This window comes from Homarus americanus, unplaced genomic scaffold (genome assembly GCF_018991925.1).
Source record: "Homarus americanus isolate GMGI-L3 unplaced genomic scaffold, GMGI_Hamer_2.0 scaffold47967, whole genome shotgun sequence".
Taxonomy (NCBI): domain Eukaryota; kingdom Metazoa; phylum Arthropoda; class Malacostraca; order Decapoda; family Nephropidae; genus Homarus; species Homarus americanus.
Window position 1 is genome coordinate 2143309 of NW_024731965.1, and position 23484 is coordinate 2166792.

At 36.8% G+C, this 23484-nt stretch overlaps 1 protein-coding gene across 1 annotated transcript; it reads left to right on the forward strand.

The window, feature by feature from the left end:
- The first annotated feature begins 271 nt into the window (after positions 1–271).
- On the forward strand, positions 272–22137 carry LOC121868121 (bifunctional arginine demethylase and lysyl-hydroxylase PSR-like). Its single transcript, XM_042368419.1, has 8 exons — positions 272–442; positions 3982–4193; positions 5853–6005; positions 7872–8068; positions 11259–11406; positions 12155–12343; positions 12904–13082; positions 15538–22137. Exons 1-8 carry the CDS (start codon positions 388–390, stop codon positions 15569–15571), a joined length of 1167 nt encoding a protein of 388 aa, XP_042224353.1. The 5' UTR covers positions 272–387; the 3' UTR covers positions 15572–22137.
- Positions 22138–23484: the final 1347 nt, after the last annotated feature.

The window sequence follows — 23484 nt, forward strand, 5'->3', positions numbered from 1 at the left end:
GGAACTATGATAATCCAAATAATTATTTAATAACGAATTAATTATACTCCAAACAATATTCACTTAATAATCCACTGTATAAGTCTTACATCATGTGGATCAGTTTGGACATGGTTGATGTTTAATTTATTTAATTTAAATGAGAAAATCAAAATAAGGTGTAAGATTAACTGAATTTTTCTATTTAACTAATTATTATGTATAAATATATTTAATAATACCTTTAGTATCGTATGTAATAAGAGGATAAAATAGAGGAGTGAGGATCCTGGTGAGGGTGAGGAGGGTGAGTCAGTGGTGAAGGTAATACAGTGTGTACACATGAACTATGAAATACACCAGTAAAATAGACTAAATTATTCTTGTCCCTCATCCCGGAACAACAGTATGGATCACAGGTGCAGAAAACGAGTGAGAGAAGCCAAAAAGAAAGCTCGGCCAGGTGAATAACTTCCCCATTAAGGTTTATATATTGTAGAGTTAGTGTAGTGTGGTGATGATGGCAGCAGCTAACACGAGACCTTGGTCACGTAGGCATCTCCCACTACTACCACCTAGCTTAATATACTCCTAATAATGTCTTAACAGAGATAGAAAATATAATTATATCTCAATTACAATTACTATGATGGATAGGGGAGGTATTAAGCTTCAAGTATGGTAGTTGATTAAGTCTTTATGATGAATACCAATGCAATAAGTCTGTATGATCCATGTGTTACTGTTGTTAAAGAGGTGATTTAAATTATTCTATCATTAGGAAGGAATGATTATACTCTCCTTATTCCAAACTTGTAATTGAGCTAAATGAGAGGAAGCTTGAGTCTGGGGTGGTGGTGTAATTGAGCATTACTAATCATTTTGAACTTTTTCTGTTTCACTTTAAGATATCTGCATTATTATTTTGAGATGATTATTCCACACCGAGGGTAGTCACTAAACTAAATATGGTAAAGTTGGGTAATTATTGACAACTGACCTACGGCTGGTCACAGTAAAATATCCACTACATTATAAAAACGCTGCAATTTCACTGTCTGCTATAGAGGACACTGTCGTCATTTGTGCAAGTTTGTTAATAAGTGGAATTTTTAAATTAAACCTAACCTAACCTTAGTTGATAAGAAAAACAACCACCAACAAAACCAAACAAACCTGCCTAATCTTACCTAACTTCCCCGGTATATTAAACAGAAAGAACTTAGCATGATGTGGTTTAACTTTACCTTTTTTGTGGACGTGAGAGTGGCCACCCATACCAAATGGCTCATAAGCCTACACTGAGCATTGGTGTCAATCCAGGCCGGACAGCGGAGTGTTTTGAAATACTTGTACTTCAATATGATGGCTGTTTACATCCTGGGATGAGACTTCACCACTGCATTACCACCGAGAAAACAAAGTACATAAACCCTTGTTATTTGCGAGGGATAGGTTCCAAGGAATGGCGCAAATTGGCAAAACCGCGAATAGCCACTTATACTACCTTAGTGTACTCCTGTATACCTGTACTAAACAACTGACCAGCCACGGCACCACTCATCCCCTTCTTTAACTTGTATAATAATTTAACTTTCTTTGTCAGGGTCATCACTGACTCCTGCCTTTTACATTTCACTCCACTAGCATCACTAGCACTGACACTAGGCAGTCTTTTAGAGGCCATTTCACACAGAAACACTAAAGTTTTGAGAGTACAACACGAGATACTGTGTGGGGTGACTCGTTGTGCTGTGGGAAAAAGTTTGCAAGCTAGCCACCATCTGCTTACCGCGAATCATCAAAGTCACGAATTGCAAACCCACGAATGGGAAGGGTCTACTGTAGAGCGCTCTTAGGTGCCTAATTATGTACCAAATGAAGTATTTGCACAAGAAATGCTTTTCATATCAGAACTCACTGATGGAAATAAAGTAAGAAAATAACAGTAAAACAAATAACTATGCCCGGGTCAGTCGTCAATATTAACCGACACTTTTCATTTGTGATGTTTCCCTCGCAAATGACCTGACCTAACCTCACCTCTTAACCTAACATATGTAAGTTGTTTGTGAGGGAAACGCCATGAAAGAAAAGTGTCTTAGAATTGTCTCGGCTACTGATTCCAATAGTTAAATTCCTAAGATTCCCTGGATGACCAAACCTAAATTACTGTAATACCATATACTGTATCTAATTTTAGTAGGACCAACCACTGACTGCTGATACTATTGTTTAGTGGTTTGCTTCTTTGGTTATAGTCCAGACCTGTTGTGCACCTTCACTATCTACTGTGACATTTCCTCATGAAATTTACAAAAAGTGCATAAGTAGTTTCTTTGCTTAAAATATATGTTTATTTTTTTGCATGCTAACTCAATTCAACAGATCCTCACCATGACCTCTGATGTGGCTGTAATGAAGGCTGAATGGTTCTATTCATAGATTTCTTTTTTGTAAGATGATAATGGATGATAATTATTATGGTAATGGTGGAGGAGACTGTTAGCAGTAGAAATTTCTTATGGATTTACATCAAAATTTCTGGAGATGTTATTTGTATGATACCAAACAAGAAAATGGAAACGACAATACACAGAACCTGACGTAACCCAACCAAGCCTACCTAACCTTACCAACACCCCCTGGATCCCCGGCATATTAAGCAATGAGAACTTGCTTTGATATCTGGCACCAGTGAAAGCACCTTTCTTGAAGTGGCATTGTTGTAATTTTAAATTTTTTGTGGTCATAAGAGTACTATCAGTTGTTACACTGAAACAAATATTTTTTTGTTCACTGTCAGCTCTCTGCCGCATTTTGAACACTTGCATGTCCTGCTAACTACAGATGGCTAGCTTCTCCCCCCCCCCCTTGTGGAAGAACAATAAGCAATTAAGTATACAAACATTAAGTTCACTTAGAATCCAATGATACTCCATTGAAATTAGAAAATGAATCCAAACCCTAATATGGGATCTGAATCCAACTACAGTACAGTATATGAATCTCATCCTTTATACAGAGAATAGGTTCAAAAACCATGTGTGGCTAGAAAAAAGGTATTTGTGCAGGCGATAAACAAGAAAACCCAGAAACTGAAGCCTATGAAATTGAAACCAAAAGACAACCAAGCCAATATTTGTGGTAATAAAACCCCCGATGTGAGGCTCTGTCGTTAGTTGCAGTATATTTACAGTATAAAGACCATAATCACAAGTTTATAGTTTAAGAGGGGACGTGAACAAGCGATGCCACGGGATAAATATTTATGGTAAAAAATTTATTTCCTCGTGTACAATACAGGAAGAGATGAAATTACTGCCATATAATCAGTTTTTCAATGTGTTTTCCCCCTATAATTTCTCTCTTCTTTCGTGCCTTGCCCACTACAGGTAATTTAAGATTGAAGACAGGAAAAAATGGAAAAATAAATAAAATTGAAGGAAAAAGTTGTCGTATCATCTTTTATTAGTTATTCTCATCCAAACAACACCTGTGGAAAATAAAAAAAAATTCCATATGTAATTTCTACTGTTAACCATCTTCTCCACTATTACCATTATTACAGTACAGTACTTTAGGTTAGGTTTTGTAGGAATGATTAGGTTGGTTTAATTTATATACAATCAGTTAATCTGCCTTAAATGGTGACTCACTTATAAACTTCTTTTATACAATTGGTTGAGATGGAAAAGTATGACTAATTAGTGAAGTAGTCCCAGCCATTATTGTGTAAGATTTGACATGTGCTGTAACCCTGTGGACTTAGTGCTGTACTCTACAGGCAATATATGCTGTAAATATCTTAAGGAGGGTGTGAGGTCTTCAGCTACAGGATTATTGTCTTCTAGTACATACAGGTTTATCAAAATATCACTTACTACAATGAAAGATATTCAGTATTGAATGAAGCTTTGAAGCCTTTAGTTGCAACAATTTGCATTTTGTGTGTTTTGGTACAGTATTGGAAAGTATATAAAGTATATTTTCTTCCCTCAGAACTATGTGTGGAAAAGGGTGTATGGACAAAACTTGACTATAAAAACAAGTTTGATTGCTCGATTGAAAAGGTAAAAGACACAGCTGAGAGGATCCACGTTGATGAAGTTTCAGTAGAAGACTTCATTACACGTTATGAGAAACCTTATAAGCCTGTAGTGGTAAAAGGAATCACGGAAAACTGGAAAGCTCACTACAAGTGGACTTTAGAGGTGAGATATTTCAGTTCCTTCATGAATTTCAATGACTGTTTATTTGATAATTGTAAACCTTAATACAGTGGTATAATGAAATATATTACTCTACTGTATATAAGAGTTCTCTTCAGCAGTTGATAACTATTTTACTGTTTTTGTTTATTTTATAGAATAGTTATGTACACTCAACAAAAACTTCTCCAACACCTGGGCTTGATGGAAGTGGGAATGGGCTTGTCATCTGGGAATGGTTTCAGATTCTTCGTTCATTGTTCAGATTGCATAGTGCTTATAGCGTTCGAGGAGTTTTTGACGAGCGGACTTAGTAGAGTACATGTACGGTATCTTACTGTGGTAGTACCATCTATTTACCTTAACCCTTTCCCTTCATAAGTAACAAGTACCATACAGTGTAGTCAGTCCTCATTGTTCCTCATCTTTATTGTTAATACAGTAACGTCTTTTCAATAAAATTAAACAAAATTTTATTACAGCATGTACTGTATTTTGTATCAGAATTATATATGAAATACTTAAAATTATCTTTACTTAACCCTTTCAGTGTGATTCCTGCACTTTATAAACAATGCGAGTGTTATTGCCAGTAAACATCTTCCCTCCCATATTGCCAGACAGACTCACCCCTTTTGATCAGCTAGCATGCAGGGAGTGGCCACGACCCACAAATAGGTCTGCCAGTGTCTTCTCACTTATGACCAATAGAAGACGTGTGCTAAGCATCTTCGCTGCAGTCTAAGTGAACAGGAAATTGAGGAGTGATTGTGGTTGTATGTGTGTATGGTATATGTACTGTATACAGTAGATAAAGGCATATACTGTATGTATGTGTGTGCGTGCACGTGTATAGTATCTGTGTTTACACAAATTGTGGTATTTTTTCCTTGATACCGGGGGTACAGCTCTCTGTCTGGAATTTGCATCAAAAGGTTTAAAAAGAACAGTATCATTATAAAGCATTGAAAAAATTATTCAAACAAATGAGCAGAATCGAAAAAAAAGAAAACATTTTGTTTTAAACAAAGTGTGCCGCACTTTCTGCCAGCCTTGTTGGTTGATGAGCATTTTTATTTGCATGAGAGTGCTCTTCATTTTAATATGGCATCAAAGTGTTCAGTGAGTGATAGTGCTACACTGTGAAGCAAAGTGGATGAGAAAAACAACGTGGCACCGGTGCAAAAAAATGAAAATCAGGTGGTGGCAACATCTCATGTGTCAGCTTACAGACCATCACTGGTAAGTGTCATGTACCGGCAAGACAGTAGGATAATTGAACCCGTTGTTTGTCATTCTGTTTATTGTTGTGGTCCTCAGGAACACATCCCTGATGAACAATGATGACTAAGAATAATCAACCAATTTATCCTTGGGTCTTAAGAATCTTATTCATTGGCTTAATGCAGTTAAGTTATACTATATTAAATTGTTTTTCCTGCTGGTTATCTTGGTGTGAACTGTATCAATGTCCAGGGGTTTAGTTAAGAAAAGAAGAAGGGCCTCTGAATATAATAACAAGAACATGGAGATTACAAAGGAAGGTTAAGTACCTCTTGGCCATATAATGTAACTTTGCCTCACAATACAGTACAGTACTTGTTTTTTGTACTCATGTCTTACTGTACTTAGTGATATACAGTAATTCATTTTCTTTTACAGAGACTTGCCAAAAAATATAGGAATCAAAAGTTCAAGTGTGGAGAAGACAATGAAGGTTACAGTGTAAAGATGAAGATGAAGTATTATATAGAGTATATGAAGACGACAGAGGATGATAGTCCGTTATACATATTTGACAGTAGCTTTGGTGAAGTAAGTAACTTACTTTTATTATGTTCTTCACTCTTTTATTATATCTGAGGAGCTCTCTTAAGATACTTAGTTTAATATTCAGTAGACGTGTGAACATTACTGAAAGTTTTAAGAGTTACTGTTTTCACTTACATTTACCCGGAGAGAGTCACTCATAATGTACAATGAAAGACAAAAGTCGTGTCGCGGTTTTGTCCGAAGATTAAATATAACTTGTGAAACATTACGAGAGCCCCCTACCACAAGGCAGAGCGCACCAAAGGTTTACCCCTTCAGCATATGTTTTGACCAAATTTCATGACACGACTTTTGTCTTTCATTGTACCCTAGCTAGTTAGTCAGAAGGTTTACCTGTTAACCAATCAGAAGGTTTACCAGTTAGCCAGTCACAAGATACCCCTGAGTTAACCAGTCACACAGTTGAGACAGTAAAGAAATAGGAAGATTAGATTTTTTATTACAGGCAGACCACCGATTTTCCGGGAACTGATGGTCCGGCACCTCCTTTAGTCTGGACAAAATTACGAGAGGGCACTTAACTTCCCTCCCTCCCTCCCAGCCAGGGTGACGGTAGTTTTAGGCTTAAAGATTTTATCTTATAAAATGTCACAGATTAAACTTTGCAGAATATATCTTGCATTGCTGGAATCCTTGCAAGACTGAATAATTTGAGTTCAAACATCACATAGTTCTCACAAGAGATAAAAGCTTTAGCCCTTTAGTGTAGTACATTTATGTACAAGTTTTTCAGCTCATATTTTCTGGTTGATAGACGTATTTTTCTTAATTTATTTTTACTCATTTACATGCAAACCTGTACTGTACTCAAATGTACTACTGTAAATTAATTACTAAAATTTTTGTTTCAAATTAATCAGTGTCTTACAAGAATTACAGCAATGAAAGTTATATTCTGCTAAGTCAATTCAGTGAAATTTTATAAGCGAAAAACTTGAACTCCCTCTATATGACTGATTATTACGCACTTGGTAACCTTCACCGCCCAGCTATCAGCACCTCACCTCCCCCTCCCCATCCTCCCAGCCAGGGTGAAGGCAGTTTTTATCTTATAAAATGTGACTGACTAGGCTTAGCAAAATATAACTTCATTGCTGGAATCCTTGTAAGATGGTGATAGTGCACAAGAGATAAAAATGTTAGTCCTTTAGTCTAGTACATTTGAGTACAAAGTGTGTACAGTAATATGTTGCTCAAAATTAGGGCTTTTTCACATTTAATTTTCATTTAACATTTGTTCAATTTAAGTTTCTAGCAGTCCATGGTGCTTTAGAGACAGGCAGGTGTATAATTAGTGGGTCCGAGGTGTATTGTTGAATTATTATTACCTGACTTCGGTTGGTCCGGCAAACAGATAATCCGGAACCATGGGTGCCGAAAAATCGTTGGTACAGTATACCTGTACTGTAGGTAACTGAAGTGCTAAATATTGGCTAAAAAACTAACATTATTCATATTTGTGGTCATTGCCTTGAAGCCAGACATCTCTTTCAATAAGGTGAGTTATTGGCAGCTCTGGTATCTGAGACTCTCCCCTTAGTGTCAGCCAACGTTGATTTATTAAAACTTTCCGTATGTCGGTAATTCATCCCTTCATCCACAAAGAGGTTGACAAGTTGCAACAGCTGCCTTCTTGAGGTTAGGATATCTTATATCTTATAGTCTGCCCACTCAGCACCAGCCACACCAAGACATACTGTTCATGATTTTGGTGTGAAGTCAGTCTATTACTTAGAATTAATTTCCTGGATGACAGTCTGAGTGGTCTGGGTTTGGTTTGGTTTCCCCCCAATAAAAGATATTCGTGTTTCATTTTCATTCAGTAAACTTACTTGTTCTTCTTTTCAGCATGTGCGTCGTAAAAAACTTCTTGAGGACTATGAAGTACCCACATATTTTCGAGATGATTTATTTAAATATACTGGTGAAGACCGACGCCCTCCATACAGATGGTTTGTTATGGGACCTAGTCGTTCTGGCACTGGTATTCATATAGACCCACTTGGAACTAGTGCTTGGAATTCACTGTTACGTGGTCACAAACGGTTAGTCGGTGATTTTTGAAAGAATAATTTTTGTAATGTAGATTGAATTTATTATGTATATAATACAATACAGTATGTAGATTAGTTTGGAATGTAATGACTTTTTTTAATTTGTTGGTATGGCCTTCATTTGTTTAGCCAAATTTTCATATCCTTGTGTCCAACATAACCAGTATGACAGTGCATATTTCAGTTCATTTAATCATACCTCTAGCCTTATTCAGGTACCAGGACATGTAAATTTTTTAGTCCATGCATATTTGCAGCAACTTTCTCCGGAGTCTTATTGGCCCAAAGTTCAGTAAAAGCATTTTTTTTGTTAATCATATAACCATTATCTTCATATCTCAGAGTTCCTTAATGTCTTCTTTATTGACTGGGTCTTTCAGTGAGTGATACATGAGATTCTCACAATAGAACACCCCCTCACAGAGCCTGCCTTGCCTTGAGTAATTATGTTCTAACAACAGGCTGCTCTTTCTTTTGGATCTCCTCCAGCTGCTGCTTAAAAGCTAACTGTTTAGCGTATTATGATCAACAAGTACACTGGGTATGAACCATACCAGTTCACGTTTGTGTGGGACACCTTGCTGCTGTGAATAGTCTCCACACATCGCCTTTCACAAAGTTAAAATGAACTAAGCATGTGTTTCAGCTCTTTCTTCACTGTGGTGACAGTTGCGGGGGATTTTTTGGTTACTAATGACTAATTTGTTACTTCTGTAAAGAGATCGTCTTGGTTTCAAGGGGGAGGATATAGAATAAGTGACCCTGTTCAGAAAACCATCATATTTAACTTTTTACAACCATTTTCCACACTTGCATAAGTTTGCCTCAATTATCTGAAGGCTGCAGTCTCCTACAGCCTCTCATCAGGTTCTTAACTCTGATACTATTATTACATCTTCTTACATGTCGTTCTTGGCCTGTCTCCTGGCTCTTCTCACCTCCACATTTAGGCTCACGCATCACTTGACCCATTTGGTCTCATCCATTCTCTCCACGTGCCTCTTGAGCAGAAATTTTCCATTCCCATACTCTCAATACCCAGCCACCTTCTTAAGCTCTGAACTAGGCCTCCTGTCATCCAGAGTCATATTGCACATGTACCTTGCCATTCTCATTTCAGCTCACTCAAGCCTGCATATATCATACTCTCTTTCACTGGCATACAACATCACATTTCTCACACCACTTTGCATACATCTTGTCTTTCATGTGGGGGGAACGTCCTCTCACCATCAGTAATGGCAGCAACTCCGTAAACTTCCTAGTTGTGCTGGATTTCCAAGGTTATATTATGTATGTATACTATATGTAAGAGGGTTTTTATGTGTATTTATGCAAAAGATTATAGGGATAGACAGTAAGTCCTCACTTAACGTCGAGGTTACGTTCCTGAAAACACGACGTTATACGAAACAACGTCAAGTGGATCAATTTTCCCCATAAGAAATAGATAAAATATGGGAGTTACGTTCCTGAGCCCCCCTTTGCCCCATGAAATAAATTACATATACAGAAATTCGATGGCATTTTTATAGAAAATAGTATACTGTACCCTGTATGCCCTAAATAATTTTGTATTGTACTCACTGATGGACGGATGTGGTGGAGCGAGTGTGTGGTGGGTAGTGGAGCAGAGGAGGGGGAGGGTGATGAGTCACTGAGACCCGGTGGCTGGCTCCTCCCGGTTCAAAACCTCCATTTTCCTAGCAAGGCTAATGGTCTTATCTTGCTTCTTCACAACACTAACGTCAGTAGCACTTGATGGGTGCTTGGAAGCCATTTTGAATGGTTAAGAGTACAGTTAAGAGCAAAAACACTTCAGCACACACAGGGACTGGCTTGGTGTCGCTTGGGGACACTGTGACATTCCACTAGTGAGAGGGAACGCGCCAAGCTGAGAGCGTAGTGCGGCCAGATGAGAGAGGGCGATGCGCCGTAAAAAGTAGTCCGGGACGACTCAAAAACGATGTTAAATTGAGTCGTCGGGAAGTTAAACGAATTATTGGTATCTAAAGATTGGTGACGTAGTACCAAAACAACGTTAAGCGGGCCGACATTATACGAGGACTTACTGTATGTGTGTCATTACCTTGCTTTTTGGCTCAAGGGGTTATTACTGTACAGTACTTAGATTTTGTTCAAATTTCATACAAAGGTACTCAATTTACATGTTGATTAATGGTATGGGTTCAGGATTTTAAAATTTGAGTAGTTAGTGTAAATTAATGAGCTCCGAAAGAATTAAATACACTTAAAATATTTAAAACGTCAATTACCCCACGCTCATACATTTTAAATCCCCTTATAATCGTTTTATCAATACAATATTAAAGACTAAATTTACCACAAACACGATAGTTTTCACCTTCCAGAGAAAAACCGAATCTCACTCCAGAATTTCTTGACCTATTGCATGTGTGTCTTCATATGTATGTATGTTACCTATATACAGTGTTATTATATTGTAGCACATATGATTTACTGTAGGTAAGGCTGTAACTGGATTGCTTCAACACTGTGCCTCTGTTTGTGGTTAAAAATTTGTGTGCATGTGTAAAGATACAATATGTAAGAGTATATATGTGTATTGATAGTGATTAACAAGGTAAAAATAAAATACATGTACAGAAGCAACAGTTTTCTGCCCCATGATATTTTTTATACACCTTGTACTTTTATTTATTCACTTAATTAAGATACATCTGCTGCTTGTTATTATTTATATGTTTATACTTTATGTATATGAGAACAAGTGATGAAGTGGCTTGAAATATGTCTACATTTTACCATTAGAATTTTGAAACTTCCCTTGAAACTGTAACAAGACTTATTTCCATTCATTAAGTTCAACTATTGTAAAGTAAACATATAATGGTAATTTTGCTTGTGTATTCCTTAGTGCTTTAGGTGTTGGTAATGTTTTGTTTGATCCACCGTCAAAGCACTATAGTACTGTAGAGAAAACATAAGAGTAAATATTGACTTTAACATTCTCTGCCTCTCTAACTATGCAATATTTCCTTCAAGGTAATATCCCCTGTAACTAAGCATTGTGATGCCAGAGAGATGCCTGGTGCTGGTCTCTTCCTTTTAGACCTTTCATGTTATTTTATTTTTTGTGTTAAACTATGATAAACTTAACATGATGATCATTATAGTATGAAGTGAACTGTTTTTCCAGATGGTGCTTGTTCCCAACCGATACACCAAAGGAAATGATAAAGGTTACTTCTGCAGAAGGTGGGAAGCAAGTAGATGAAGCAATAACGTGGTTCTCCATCATCTATCCACGTACACAGCTTCCCACCTGGCCGGAGAAGTACCGACCGGTGAGACGACAAAAATCATTAATTATTGTAGTGATGCTCATGTTAGTGGTAGTTTGTGTTGAGTCATATGGAACATGTTTGGTCTCATATGATCATCAAGTTTGTTTGTAAAAGGTCCTAAATTAACTGTGAAATAAAGATGCCAGATAACGCTCACAGAGGTTCGGGTAAGATGATGTATACTGAGGAGTTACCTGTCACAGATCAGGTCATGCCAGCAATAGAGGCTTTCCACAGTCAGATTACCTATGTTGTTCAGTATTTATTGCCATTTATATCTTGAATCAGACTCATTGGTTATTTTTCTAGGTTGTAGCACTGCAGTCACATTCTAATGGCCTTCTCACCCCATACATCTGGGACTTACCTTCAATATTTTCTCTGCTAGTCCTGCTGATGGCTACAAAGCTAAACAAGTTATATTTATACACGTAGATGTTTTTGTTTTTTAGATATGATCCTTGGTAAAAAAAACTGTTAATATGTTATTGATCTATTTGGAAATCATATTGATGAGAAAAAAAAATAATATTAGTGCAGTTTATTATATGTAAGTCTGTGCAGTATTAGTAGTATGGTGTACAGCTCAAAGCTTATATGTCTAGTCTTCTATCACTTTATACAGAACCTTCACACCCATATGAATTTCAGCTCCTGGTCATAAAACAGTGCTGATGATGGTGATGTTACTACTGTATGTTAGAAGTGAATTAATGTAAAGTTTTTTTTTTTTTTTCCTTTTCTACAGCTAGAGTTAGTACAGGGACCCGGGGAGACAGTGTTTGTGCCTGGAGGGTGGTGGCACGTTGTTATCAATATGGATAATACCATTGCAATCACACAAAACTTCAGCTCCTGCACCAATTTCCCAGTTGTGTGGCACAAGACCGTGCGGGGCCGCCCAAAGCTTTCCAAGAAGTGGCTTCGAGTGTTAAGGGTAAGAAAATGCGATATATTTCTCTTCGTTGAAATTTGATGTGCATTTATATACCTATATTTGAGAATTTATTAGGGGGGTTACAGTCTAGAAGAATGCTATGAATACTGAACCTGCAGAAATGGAATTTAATAATGTGTGGGAAAAGTGGAATGATTTCTGGTCCCTGAATTTTCACACCCTTCCCAGTCAACAGTGTATAACATATATACAGTACAGTAGTGGTTGATAAAAATATAAAACATGGAGGCTGAAAACTATGGTTGGTAAACTTCAGGATGGTGAGGGATTAATTTATACTGTCTGTGTGTGTGTGTCTGTGTGTGTGTGTGTGTGTAAAATGTATCAAAATGCTTACATTATTGAAGAGAGAGTAAAAGTTGTAGGTGAGTTGAAGGCTGGGGCTACTACTAGTCAGGGTGATGTGCAGTGTTCAATCTCCATCCCTCTCACTAAAATGGCCATCAAGCCTTCTGACAAAAGCCAGACATTGATATAATGGTCTGGGTTTCATCATAAAATTAGGTTTAACATTTGATTCTTTCATTTTACTTTTTCAGGAAAAGAAACCTGAACTTGCAGCATTAGCAGATAGCATTGACACGAGCAAAAGTTCTGGTATGGCATCAGATTCATCATCTGACTCCTCTTCCTCTTCCTCATCATCTGATGACTCATCATCTTCTGAAAGTGTGTCAGATAGTGGTCAGGAAAGTTTACCTGAGCACAAAAAGAAGAGGTATGTATCAATGGAGAAAATATTACTAAATGAAACTTTTTCTATAGATATTCACAATGAATGCCCTTACCACACATAAACTTGAATATCCATAGTGTGCCACATTAATATGTACAGTCACTGAAAAAATACTCTGGAGACTTTTGGAAGCATCTGAGAAAACACAAACTTTTGAGTAAACATACGTAAAGGTCAAAAATCATGTACTGTATATATGTAACACTTTGGTGTGATTTGCTTTATAGAATATGGGGTAAGAGACTGAAACATTGTGACACATTCTGAATGTCTGTTTGAGCACAGTAGTGATACCAGACAGGTTCAGAGTATTTTGTCGGGGACTGTACATGATGCAGACACTTCAAATTTGTTTAGACACTCCTCAGGGTTATAAAAAAACACTTGAGTACTGGTTCTTAGCTCACAAAAAAATTTCGGGAATAGACATAGCTTGAAATAGATTGGGTGAAGAAAGCTATTGACAAATGAAGAATGGAAAGATGGCTGGAAGCTCTGGAATAGTTACAGAAATACTGAAAGCATTAGACATCATACTGTAGGTGTGTCTATGTTGTCCAAATTGTCCAATGCAATCATGATGAAATGTACTGTACCAGACGATTGGCAGAAGAGTGTGAATATTTACAAGGGTAAAGGTGAGGCACTTGAAAGCAGGGACTACAGGGGTCTGAAGGTGTCAGCTCAGGTTAAGAAAGCTGTAGACAGAGTGATTAAGAAGAGTGGATATAAGCAAAATACAGTTTGGGTTGATGACAAGTGTTGACGACAGGTAAGAAGATAACAAGAGGCAATATTTGTGGCCAGGCAACTACAGGAGAACATCTAGGGAAGGAGAAAAAGCTCTATTTCATATTTGTAGGCTTAGAGAAAACATTTGACAGGGTGCCACATGAAGTAGTAAAATGGGCAATGAAAAAGATAGGAGTGGAGGAGTTCATCAAGGGCCTGTCTTAAAACACCATCTGTTTGTCATAGGACTTCAGAACTGATTTGCCCTAGGAGTTGTTATGTGCTGATGACCTCATACCAATAGCAAATAGTACTGGAGAGGCAGCAGAGAAATTTCCGAAATGGAAGGAAAGAATAGAGTGAAAGTGTTTTGAGAGTAAATGCACCAAAAACAAAAGCATTGATGAGTAACATTGGTGAGGTACGTGTGGTGGAAAGTAGCCCTGTGCTGCCAGTAAGAAAGGTGTTGGCAACAACTCACTATTGTGCAGTGAGCATGGAAGGTGGTTGTACAAGAGGTGTAGTGGAGTGGATGGCAGACTGCAGGATGTTGCTGACTTTTAAGTGTGGTATTGTATGGCAGTGAAACACAGGTTATTAAAGAGGACATACGCAGGCTTGCGCAAACTGAAATGAGAATAGTGAAGTGGATGAGCAATGTGACACTAAAAATAAGAAACCCTGTTCAGAGCCAAGATGGTGGCTGGGTATTGAGAGTATTGACAGAGTTAGAGTAGAGGTAGGCTGAGATGATTTGGGCTTGTGAAGAGAATAGATAAGGCCAACCGAGTTAAGAGGTGCATGAGTAAATAAATGTGGAGGGGAGGGGAGCCAAGAATGACATGGGGCGAGTTCAGAAACAAAATTGGAGTTAAAAACCTGACAAGAGGGACTACAAGAGACCATGTAGCATAAAGAGCTACCATCAGGCAACCACAACTATTAAGGCTAACCCGTGCAAGTGTGGAAATTGGCTGTAGAACATTGATGATGAGATGGGTGTTGAATAATTCATTGCTTCTCATCCTTGGTGACAAAGAAAATCTCCTCATAATGGTGTCTCTATTTCTGTTGTTGGGGTTAGGGATGTGCATGACCTTGGTAAGAGAAAAAAAAATGGTGCCATTTCCCTGTGGTTTGGTCAGGTTATACACTTAAGACTGTTATGAAGCACCAATAGAGAACATAGTACATTACAGTACTCTTATGAGATACGTCAAAGTCATTTTAATGAATAGGGAGCATACAAAGACAAACTATTCCTCTTCCGCTCTAACCTGGCCCGTAAGCCACGCTCCTCGTCTATAGCTACAAATAGCTGATTGGTTCCCCTGAGCATTTTACCTCCCCCTGGACTGTGCGTGTTTATATGTACAATTTATGATAAATATTTAAAAACTTCTAACATTCTCTCAGAAGTGCTAATGCCTTGAAGTCATTTGCATTTTAATAGTTCAGATATTAAGCATTATTTTAGATAATAACAGGTCTGCTTACCAGTTGTCAACACATTTAGTTTGAATATTCTATTAACCAATCAGCTATTAACACAGAAGAGGGGCGTGGTGTACGGGCCAGGTTACCGTGGAAATACTATTACTCCTGCAGTGAACATGAACTAACAAGTCTGATTCATTGTCTTTTAGAAGGACTTTTCGTTATAATATTATACTGTAGATTCTGATGTTCTTTCTTTTATTTGCAGAAGGAAGCGACACATTTCACCCCATCAATCTTGAGGAAACACTCCGGATAGATTATAAAGAAATTAGTTATCATTTTACAGAGTACAGTACAGTAATCACCCAGGATAAAACGATAGAGCAGTTCAAGCGTAAAAGTTTGCCCCTCATAGTAATGCTTATTTTCTCTCCACTGGTAATATTTAATAAACTCAGTAGACTCTTATGTACTCTTATTATTGTATTTGTGAAGATGGGCATTACCAGTGTTGTGTTTTCATCTTGGAGTGGTAACCAAGGCAGTAGAGTTTCGTTCTCTCTCTCTCTCTCTCTGTATTACAATATATTTAATTATTGTAAACTTTAACTTTTCTTTTATTAATTTTTACATTGTCACCAACCTAATTATACAGCTGTGTTTATGGGAGTGGAAAATTCAGTCAGGGTATCTCCTCATCATCCCCGAGTCTTTCAACACATATAGGGTGTCTGTCTCTACTGGTCCTGAAGTTTGCTCTGTTGATTGGTACACTCGGTGAATAATTGAGGCATTGACTAAAGCAGGGGATGCTAGTGCCAGATGTGCAAATTGAAGATGAGTATTTTTCCATTTTCTATTTTCTATTCTCCATCAATTGGTATACATACATACATCCACAGCTTACACTATAGCATGTGGGACCCCCTGCAAGTGGCAATGTTTTGAGACGATTGGAAAAGCAGATATATTGTTGTTCGATGATTTATGGGAACCATGCAACTACAATCTGAAGAATGCCTATCTTCACAAGGCCCTTCTATGCCCGAGGTCACATATGCATAATCTTTGATTATCTATATCTCAAAATGTCAGATTGGCACTTATGCCCCTGCTTTGGGCAAAGCCTCAATTGTTCTATCAATGCTCCTCGTACTTAAAGGAGAAGTTCAAAGTACAGTATATATGCTATTGATAAGTTTTTTTTTTTTTTATAGAATTGCCATAAGACATCTCACAGAACAACTCGTATAGAATTTAAAAGTACATTTTAAGAGGTGTGTTTGTCACCCACTTCTCCAGGCTCCACTTGAGAACTGCATCATGTTTACAGTTTTACTGGAACTAAAATAGATTCTCATGATATTCACATTATGCTCTTCTTAAACAAGATGTAGAAACCTAATGGTTCACGAGTTTTTGCATTACAGTATGTGTTGTAATGTATCACTGCAACATCACTGAGGACATTTACTCTATATATCACAACATAGCCGGATGCATCACAAGCGACAGTTGAGGCCAAGTGAGAGTAAGAGCGCCAATTAGCTTCATGTTGTCTGCTAATTGTTCCATGCTTAAACTCAACCAAGTAGCATCACTGTGAGTAGGACAAGTTAGGAGAGAAACATCATTTTTATTGTTATTTTAAATGGTTATTTTCCTCTTTACAGTTGATTACTACATATTTATTATAAGTATATGTGATAATTTTATAATTTTAATACGACCTGTTTATTTATCATTTGGAAATATATGCTTGCTGTAAGGTTGCTTTGTGGTAATGATATGTTTCAGATTCTAAAATACTTCCACTTTCATGAAATTGTGTTGAAGCTTAAAGAAGGTGAACATTATGCAAATTATGGGAGCTTACACAACAGTTTCAGCAGATATGAAAACTGATATTAGTGATTCCTTTAGCTTAATCTACTGTATGTAAGTTAAGTTGTGGTGGATGGTGGGTTTATGGCAAGTGTACTGACAGATGAAGTTATTGTAACTAAGAAAACCTTTTTTTATGTGATCTTACATACCATAATCAAGGCACAATTTAGATAACTTGCCATCTGAGAGCATTTTCAGAGGAACTCGACATCACTGCCTCAACACCACATTCACACACATTCTTCAGAGGGAAATTTGAATATGATAGATAGGCCTACACTTCTTCGTGATACAATGTTAGTTGAAGGAATCACACAATATTTGCTATTATGGAGAAACAACAAATCACTTTGCCAGAATGATGTAGACTTATGTGTTCACACACTGCCTCAACTGGGTTTAGTAATTGAGTCCTCATTAATGAAGTCTATATTGTTTGGCATTTTGATAATTTCTTGTGTTATAAATAGTAAGTAAACAGACTTTAGTTTGATTATGGTACAATAGTACATCTTAAGCCACAGATAAGTTTAAAGAAAAGAGTAATAATTCAAAATGATAGAGAAATAAGCTACTGTACTGTTGAAAAAAAAAATCCCATTTAATTGATGACAGTCTCTGTTGCCATCAGTTCTACGGTAAGGGATGCAGGCATATAACTTCATGATCCCTCAAGTTTCCCTTGTACTGTACACCTAAAACAGAACCCTGACTAGTGTAAAGTCTGTTACATTATGGGGGACTATACAGATTAGGAATATTAGCATCCCTGACTCGTTTACAAGCACAGTACAGTAAAAACTTGTAAGAGACTTGTGTTTGTACTTCTTAAGTGTTTGGATTAGACTGTACTGTACTTGCCATATTTAAAATTACTACAAATAGAATATTATATAAGTAATATGAACTACACGGTGCATACATCTGTCCAGGGCTGTGTATCTAGGCAATTTAAATGATGTGGTTGGTACTGTACTGTACATGTGCCTGCTGCTGCTAATTTATGTTGCCCAAGAATTGTATGGTTTGAAACCGTCGAAATCTTTATGGTTATATGAGGCGTAGGAGTGATCACTCACTCTATTGATCACATATCTTTTATGGTTCTGAAGTGTAATTGATGGCAAAATATTAATTACTGAGAAGTTGTATTAAAGGTACGGTACCACAGGGTAATTGTTATTTCCACTGTCAGTTCTGTATGAGTTTTTGGTTGTGTTATGTATTGTATTAAATTATTGCTGCTGCTTCCTTTTTTCTACTAGACTACAGTATGTGGATTAGGTCATTCACTGGTGCCACTGTAAAAATGGAATTTTAACCTTCATTTCATTTGAGGTGCTTCTGAGTGGTGCCAACATTAAAATCACCTGAACATGCAAAAAGACAACATGTAGTTGAGTGATGTTTAGGGCAATTTATATTGAGAAAATAGAGCGGTTAGAACATCACTGTACTACGCTGTAGGTTTACCGGTACGTAGTTCAGTTCCATGCCACAATGTGTTCCCATGATGGCTCTGGACTAGATAATATGTGACCCCTGTAACCCTACACAAGACTGAGAGGCTGCTAGCCTACCATGTAAAAGGGAGCTATTATAAGAGATTCAATTTTACATTACACTGGTTTTAAAATACATATCTGAGACATGACTGGTAATTCTCCAGAGGTAAAGCAAATTTGCTGCTGCTTAACAGAATTTTGCCTGATTTTTTTTTTTTTTTTTTTGGCCTGTCTCACTTCAGAAAGCTGGGTTTCCGGCATCTTGGTAGTGTAGATTAATTTGGTCTTTTTCTTTTCTATTTTAATTTATTTTTATTTTTTCGCCCCCAGGCCCCATTGTGGGTCGATGACCTGTGCCCGGGTGGGCTATTTCCTGTAAAAAAAATATAGGATAATTATACTGGTAAAATGTGCTAGATCAGAGAAATACAATGTCGGAATTAGTTTAAATACTGTACTTTCGTGTGAAACAACAGATATTGGAATATATTTTTTCAGTTTGTGTATGCCACTTTGGATGTAGTGTAGTTATTGAAGAAGAAAATACGAAACCCCGCCTCTTGGAATTGTATTGTAGTCATTATTAAGAGACATTTATACTGGAATAGTAAAACAGTGATAATACTTTATTGTTTTATGGGCTTCTGTTACAGAATATATATTATAATCACCCAGAAATACTTTTAAGTACTATAGTTTATAATCAAGATCCAAACGAATTTTTTGAGAGATATTTTACCCTAAAGTCAAGACGTGGTTGTAGTATCTAGTCTCTCATGTCTTGATCTAAAGTGATAATACAAAAGTTAGATCTTGTATTGGAATTACAAGACCTTTATGTTGCTACAGAAAAGTGCAGAAATGTCATTTTATTGTAAGGTTAATGTTTTTATATTCTTGCATAAATATCCAGGTTAGGAGTACAGTACAGCACCAGAGGAATTCTAAGTACAGGTATATAGTGCATTGAGGAGTTTTTTGCTAATACAGTATATTAGTCTGCATGTTAGCATGAGTGGACTTACTCAACAGTACGATGTATGTGTGAGTGAACAGTGATATATTCATATTCTTCCTTGTAAAAATTTATTTTAACAGGTTCTTATGTTTGTTGGGCACGTTGGTAACTCAAGTAAATTTTGTATCATTAGCTATTTTCAGTTTGCGGGATGACCCATTTCTGGTTCAGTCAAATATGGCATCACAAGTGAGATAATCTCCAAATGTCTCAGCCATGGTCACATAAGAGTTATTCACCTTTGAACAATTAATGCTGAAGTCACCATTTTTCACTTGACTTTCAAAATTCCTTCTAGATAAGACAGGTACTGTACTGTTCAGTCCTGGAGGGATGTGTTGCTCTATAAAGAATTACCTGTAAACTGGACGTCACCACACATGAGCCCATGAGTCAAATTTACACTCAAAAAGTAAGTTAATTTTGCATCTGCTATATGATTATGGTTAGGAGTTTCAGTATCATTATCTGATTAATACAACTACAGTATTACCTGGCAAAGACGTATGTGATGTTTAGTATAAGTATGGATTGTTTTGGTATAGTGTACTGTTGCCAGAAATCTCTAGTCTTTAAATGGAAATCAGTAAAATAAATTTATCTGATACTGTACACAGTTTTAGAACTGAATGAAAGTAATGTGCCGGTAATAATATTAAGGATAAATGAAGTTTTAAATTATTCATACATTATTGCAGCCTAAATCAATGTTCGGGAACCCATAAGATAATCAACCATGCCATGATAAGTGTATAATAAACCTGTTACGGAACTCCGCATTGTTAGTAATTCTTATTGTAAGGTAAAAATTACTACTTGAGAATGGGATTGAGTTAACTACAATACGGCTTAAGAAATATACGCTTTAGTATTTAACTACTTTTACCAATAGAGTATTTAATATAAATGACCACTCATTATGATTGCATATTGCAGTAATATGATGCTTAAATTTATTTATTTCAACAGGAATGTGTCATATTCTTTTTAAAATGTCACATCCATTATAATAGTTTTACCCATTACTAGTTATCATAAAGCATTAATGTGATGTAAATTAATACCAGAGGTCTCCATTGTGGGATCTGTATCACTATTATATTTATCTAGACAAGAGTTGGATATGATTGAAAGTTTTTAACATTATTCTACAGAAGTGTTGTACAGTCAGGGTAAAAAGTTAGTGTGAAGCAGTGCAGCCAAGTTATGGGAATGAGTCTTGGAACATTCTTAAAGTGACTGTCAACTGGTGCGGGTGTGTTGTTTTGTCTCGATCAAGGTCAGTGCTGCTTCACACACGCTCTTGACCATAACTGTACATGTTATTTTTAGGATCACGACAGAAATGACGAGATGATGCAGACAAGTGAGTCAGGTTAAACAAAGAAAGAGGTAATTTTATACTTGTTCTCTCATGTCATATGCAGTACAGTACTCTGTAATTGAATTTAATTACTATCTAGAGTTTATTTTTTGGCATATTTTATGTATCATGTAAAGTATATGCTTGCAAGTACTTATACAGTACTATACGTATATCAGTTTTCATATTTAATGAATAGTATTCTTAAAAGTATTGTGTAGGTTTTCTCTCTCAAAAATTAGTAGGGCCAAATTGACAAAGGTTTATGTTTCCAAATGAAATTCATGTGATATTTTTATAAATATATTGCTGTCATAATTGTCAACACGTCAGCTATTCCTTTTTCTACCTTCCTTATTCACATTTTTTTAAAGTAGGCTTAAGGATGATGTTGAACAGAGTATACTGTGAATTACACCAAACTGAATTGAAATAATTATGTTATGCATGGAAGTGAATCCAGGTCTGCATGAGTAAACAAATACAGTACATGAAAATTATGATGTGTAAATACAAATCCTGTCACAAGTAATGGGTCACTCCTGTGGGTGTTTGTTAAGACACTACATCATCAGAGTGAAAGTTAAGTCTCATAGGTTTGACAGCCCTTTTGGGACAGTATAGATACTGTATACTGTACAGTACTATGCCTTTAGTACACAAGGAGACAGGGTGGCCAGGAGTGGACTTCATTTCTCAAAGTGTAAAGTAGTAGCCATTTAAAGCCGAGTTGACTGGGAGTGCCCCAAGATTGCACCAGGAAGACTTAGGATAGGCCCTCCACTGCACCCCTACTTGATCATTAAGATAAAGGTAAAGGGAGAAATTCAGGGCAACTGGATTACAACATCACAAGTAGAAAGAAAACTCCCAGCTATATACAGTAATGTCTGGTCATATACTGAAGGCCAGTTATTTAATTCAGATTTTCCCTTTGGTGGATATTTTCAGTTGGTGATGTAATGAGATATTCACTGCCACTGATAATATCATATATGGTAGTACAGTATATCTTAGATATCCTCAGAGCAAAGTGATGTTTTGTACTTTTTTGCATGTAACCTGATGGTAAATAAACATAATTTGAAATTAGATTCAATTTCTTATCCTGTTGTTTCAAAACTATTTAGCGTGTTGATGTATTTCAAACCATGTGGTCAGTGTCCAGCTCGTGCTCGTTTCGGCCACAGCTCAGCTTGGATGAATTTCAGTTTTTCGCTGGGTTTCATGATAATGACCACGGTCGTTCATGTTAGTTAACGTAAAATCAAACAATTTATATTACACTCAATAGCCCATAAGACATGTAGCTATGCCTTCTTTGTTGAGGCCCCCGTCTGTGGCGTCCCTTTTCTCATTGCTTCAGGACGCCCGAGTCCTCCGTTTTCCCTCAATCTTGGAGTGCACCCGAGACTCCGTTATTCCTTAGTATCTCGGGGCACGACACAATTTTTGAAATTGCAACTGTAGGTGTATATGTTAAGACAAATTAGATATGTCTGATTACAGATGAAACATTCAAGATCCCTTGTGAGTTGAAAGCTTAAACTGTCTTTGTTGTTTGTAAAACTTGTCAAGTAAGTGAGTGTTGAGTCTGCCAGTAAGAATGGCATCTCCTAATATCGTCCTTGGGGATAGCCATGAGTTTCCAAGTACTACTGAAATTAGACCTTTTTAATGCCCAAACATCAGAGAATCTGAGGTGGGCAGTAGGGGTTGGTAGACGGGACAAGAGGTGGGCAGTAGGGGTTGGTAGACGGGACAAGAGGTGGGCAGTAGGGGTTAGTAGATGGGGCAAGAGGTGGGCAGTAGGGGTTGGTAGATGGGACAAGAGGTGGGCAGCGTGGGGTGGTGGACAGGGCAAGAGGTGGGCAGTAGGGGTTGGTAGACAGGGCAAGAGACGGGCAGCATGGGGTGGTAGACAGGGCGGGAAATATTAAAAAAAAAATTGTCTCCCTGTTATTAGGTGATGAAACACGAGTGACATCATGGCTAGACAAATCCCGAGTAATATCAAAGTATCATCCCATCCGATAATTTTTAAGTGTCTATCTTATTATTGATATTGAATATTATTAAAACTACCTTGATCAAACTCTTGTTACTTGTTATACATAATTAATAGCCAATTCAGAATTCCTCTCAGGCTTGTAAGTTGTGCGTCGCAAGTCCCTCCACCTGACCTTGAAATCATGATCGCTGATGAGACAAAATTGCATCATCCAACAGAAAAGTTAATAGTGAATTATAGTTATAAATTTAATATCAAAATCACGTAATATGTAAAATAAATGACAAGAAAACGGCTGCTTTCGACTTGTTTATTTTCCTAGTTGTAAGATAGTTTTAATTTGATTTTGTGTATTTCCTTTATAATTGATTGGTATATTTACTTAATAATTATTATATAATAACTTATAGATATCGTATAATATAATT

Coding starts and splice junctions, on each gene's coding strand:
- LOC121868121 (XM_042368419.1), top strand. CDS start 388: ATGGATCACAGGTGCAGAAAACGAGTGAGAGAAGCCAAAAAGAAAGCT. Junction 8,069..11,258: donor CTGTTACGTGGTCACAAACG/GTTAGTCGGTGA, acceptor CTGTTTTTCCAG/ATGGTGCTTGTTCCCAACCG. Junction 12,344..12,903: donor AGTGGCTTCGAGTGTTAAGG/GTAAGAAAATGC, acceptor TTACTTTTTCAG/GAAAAGAAACCTGAACTTGC.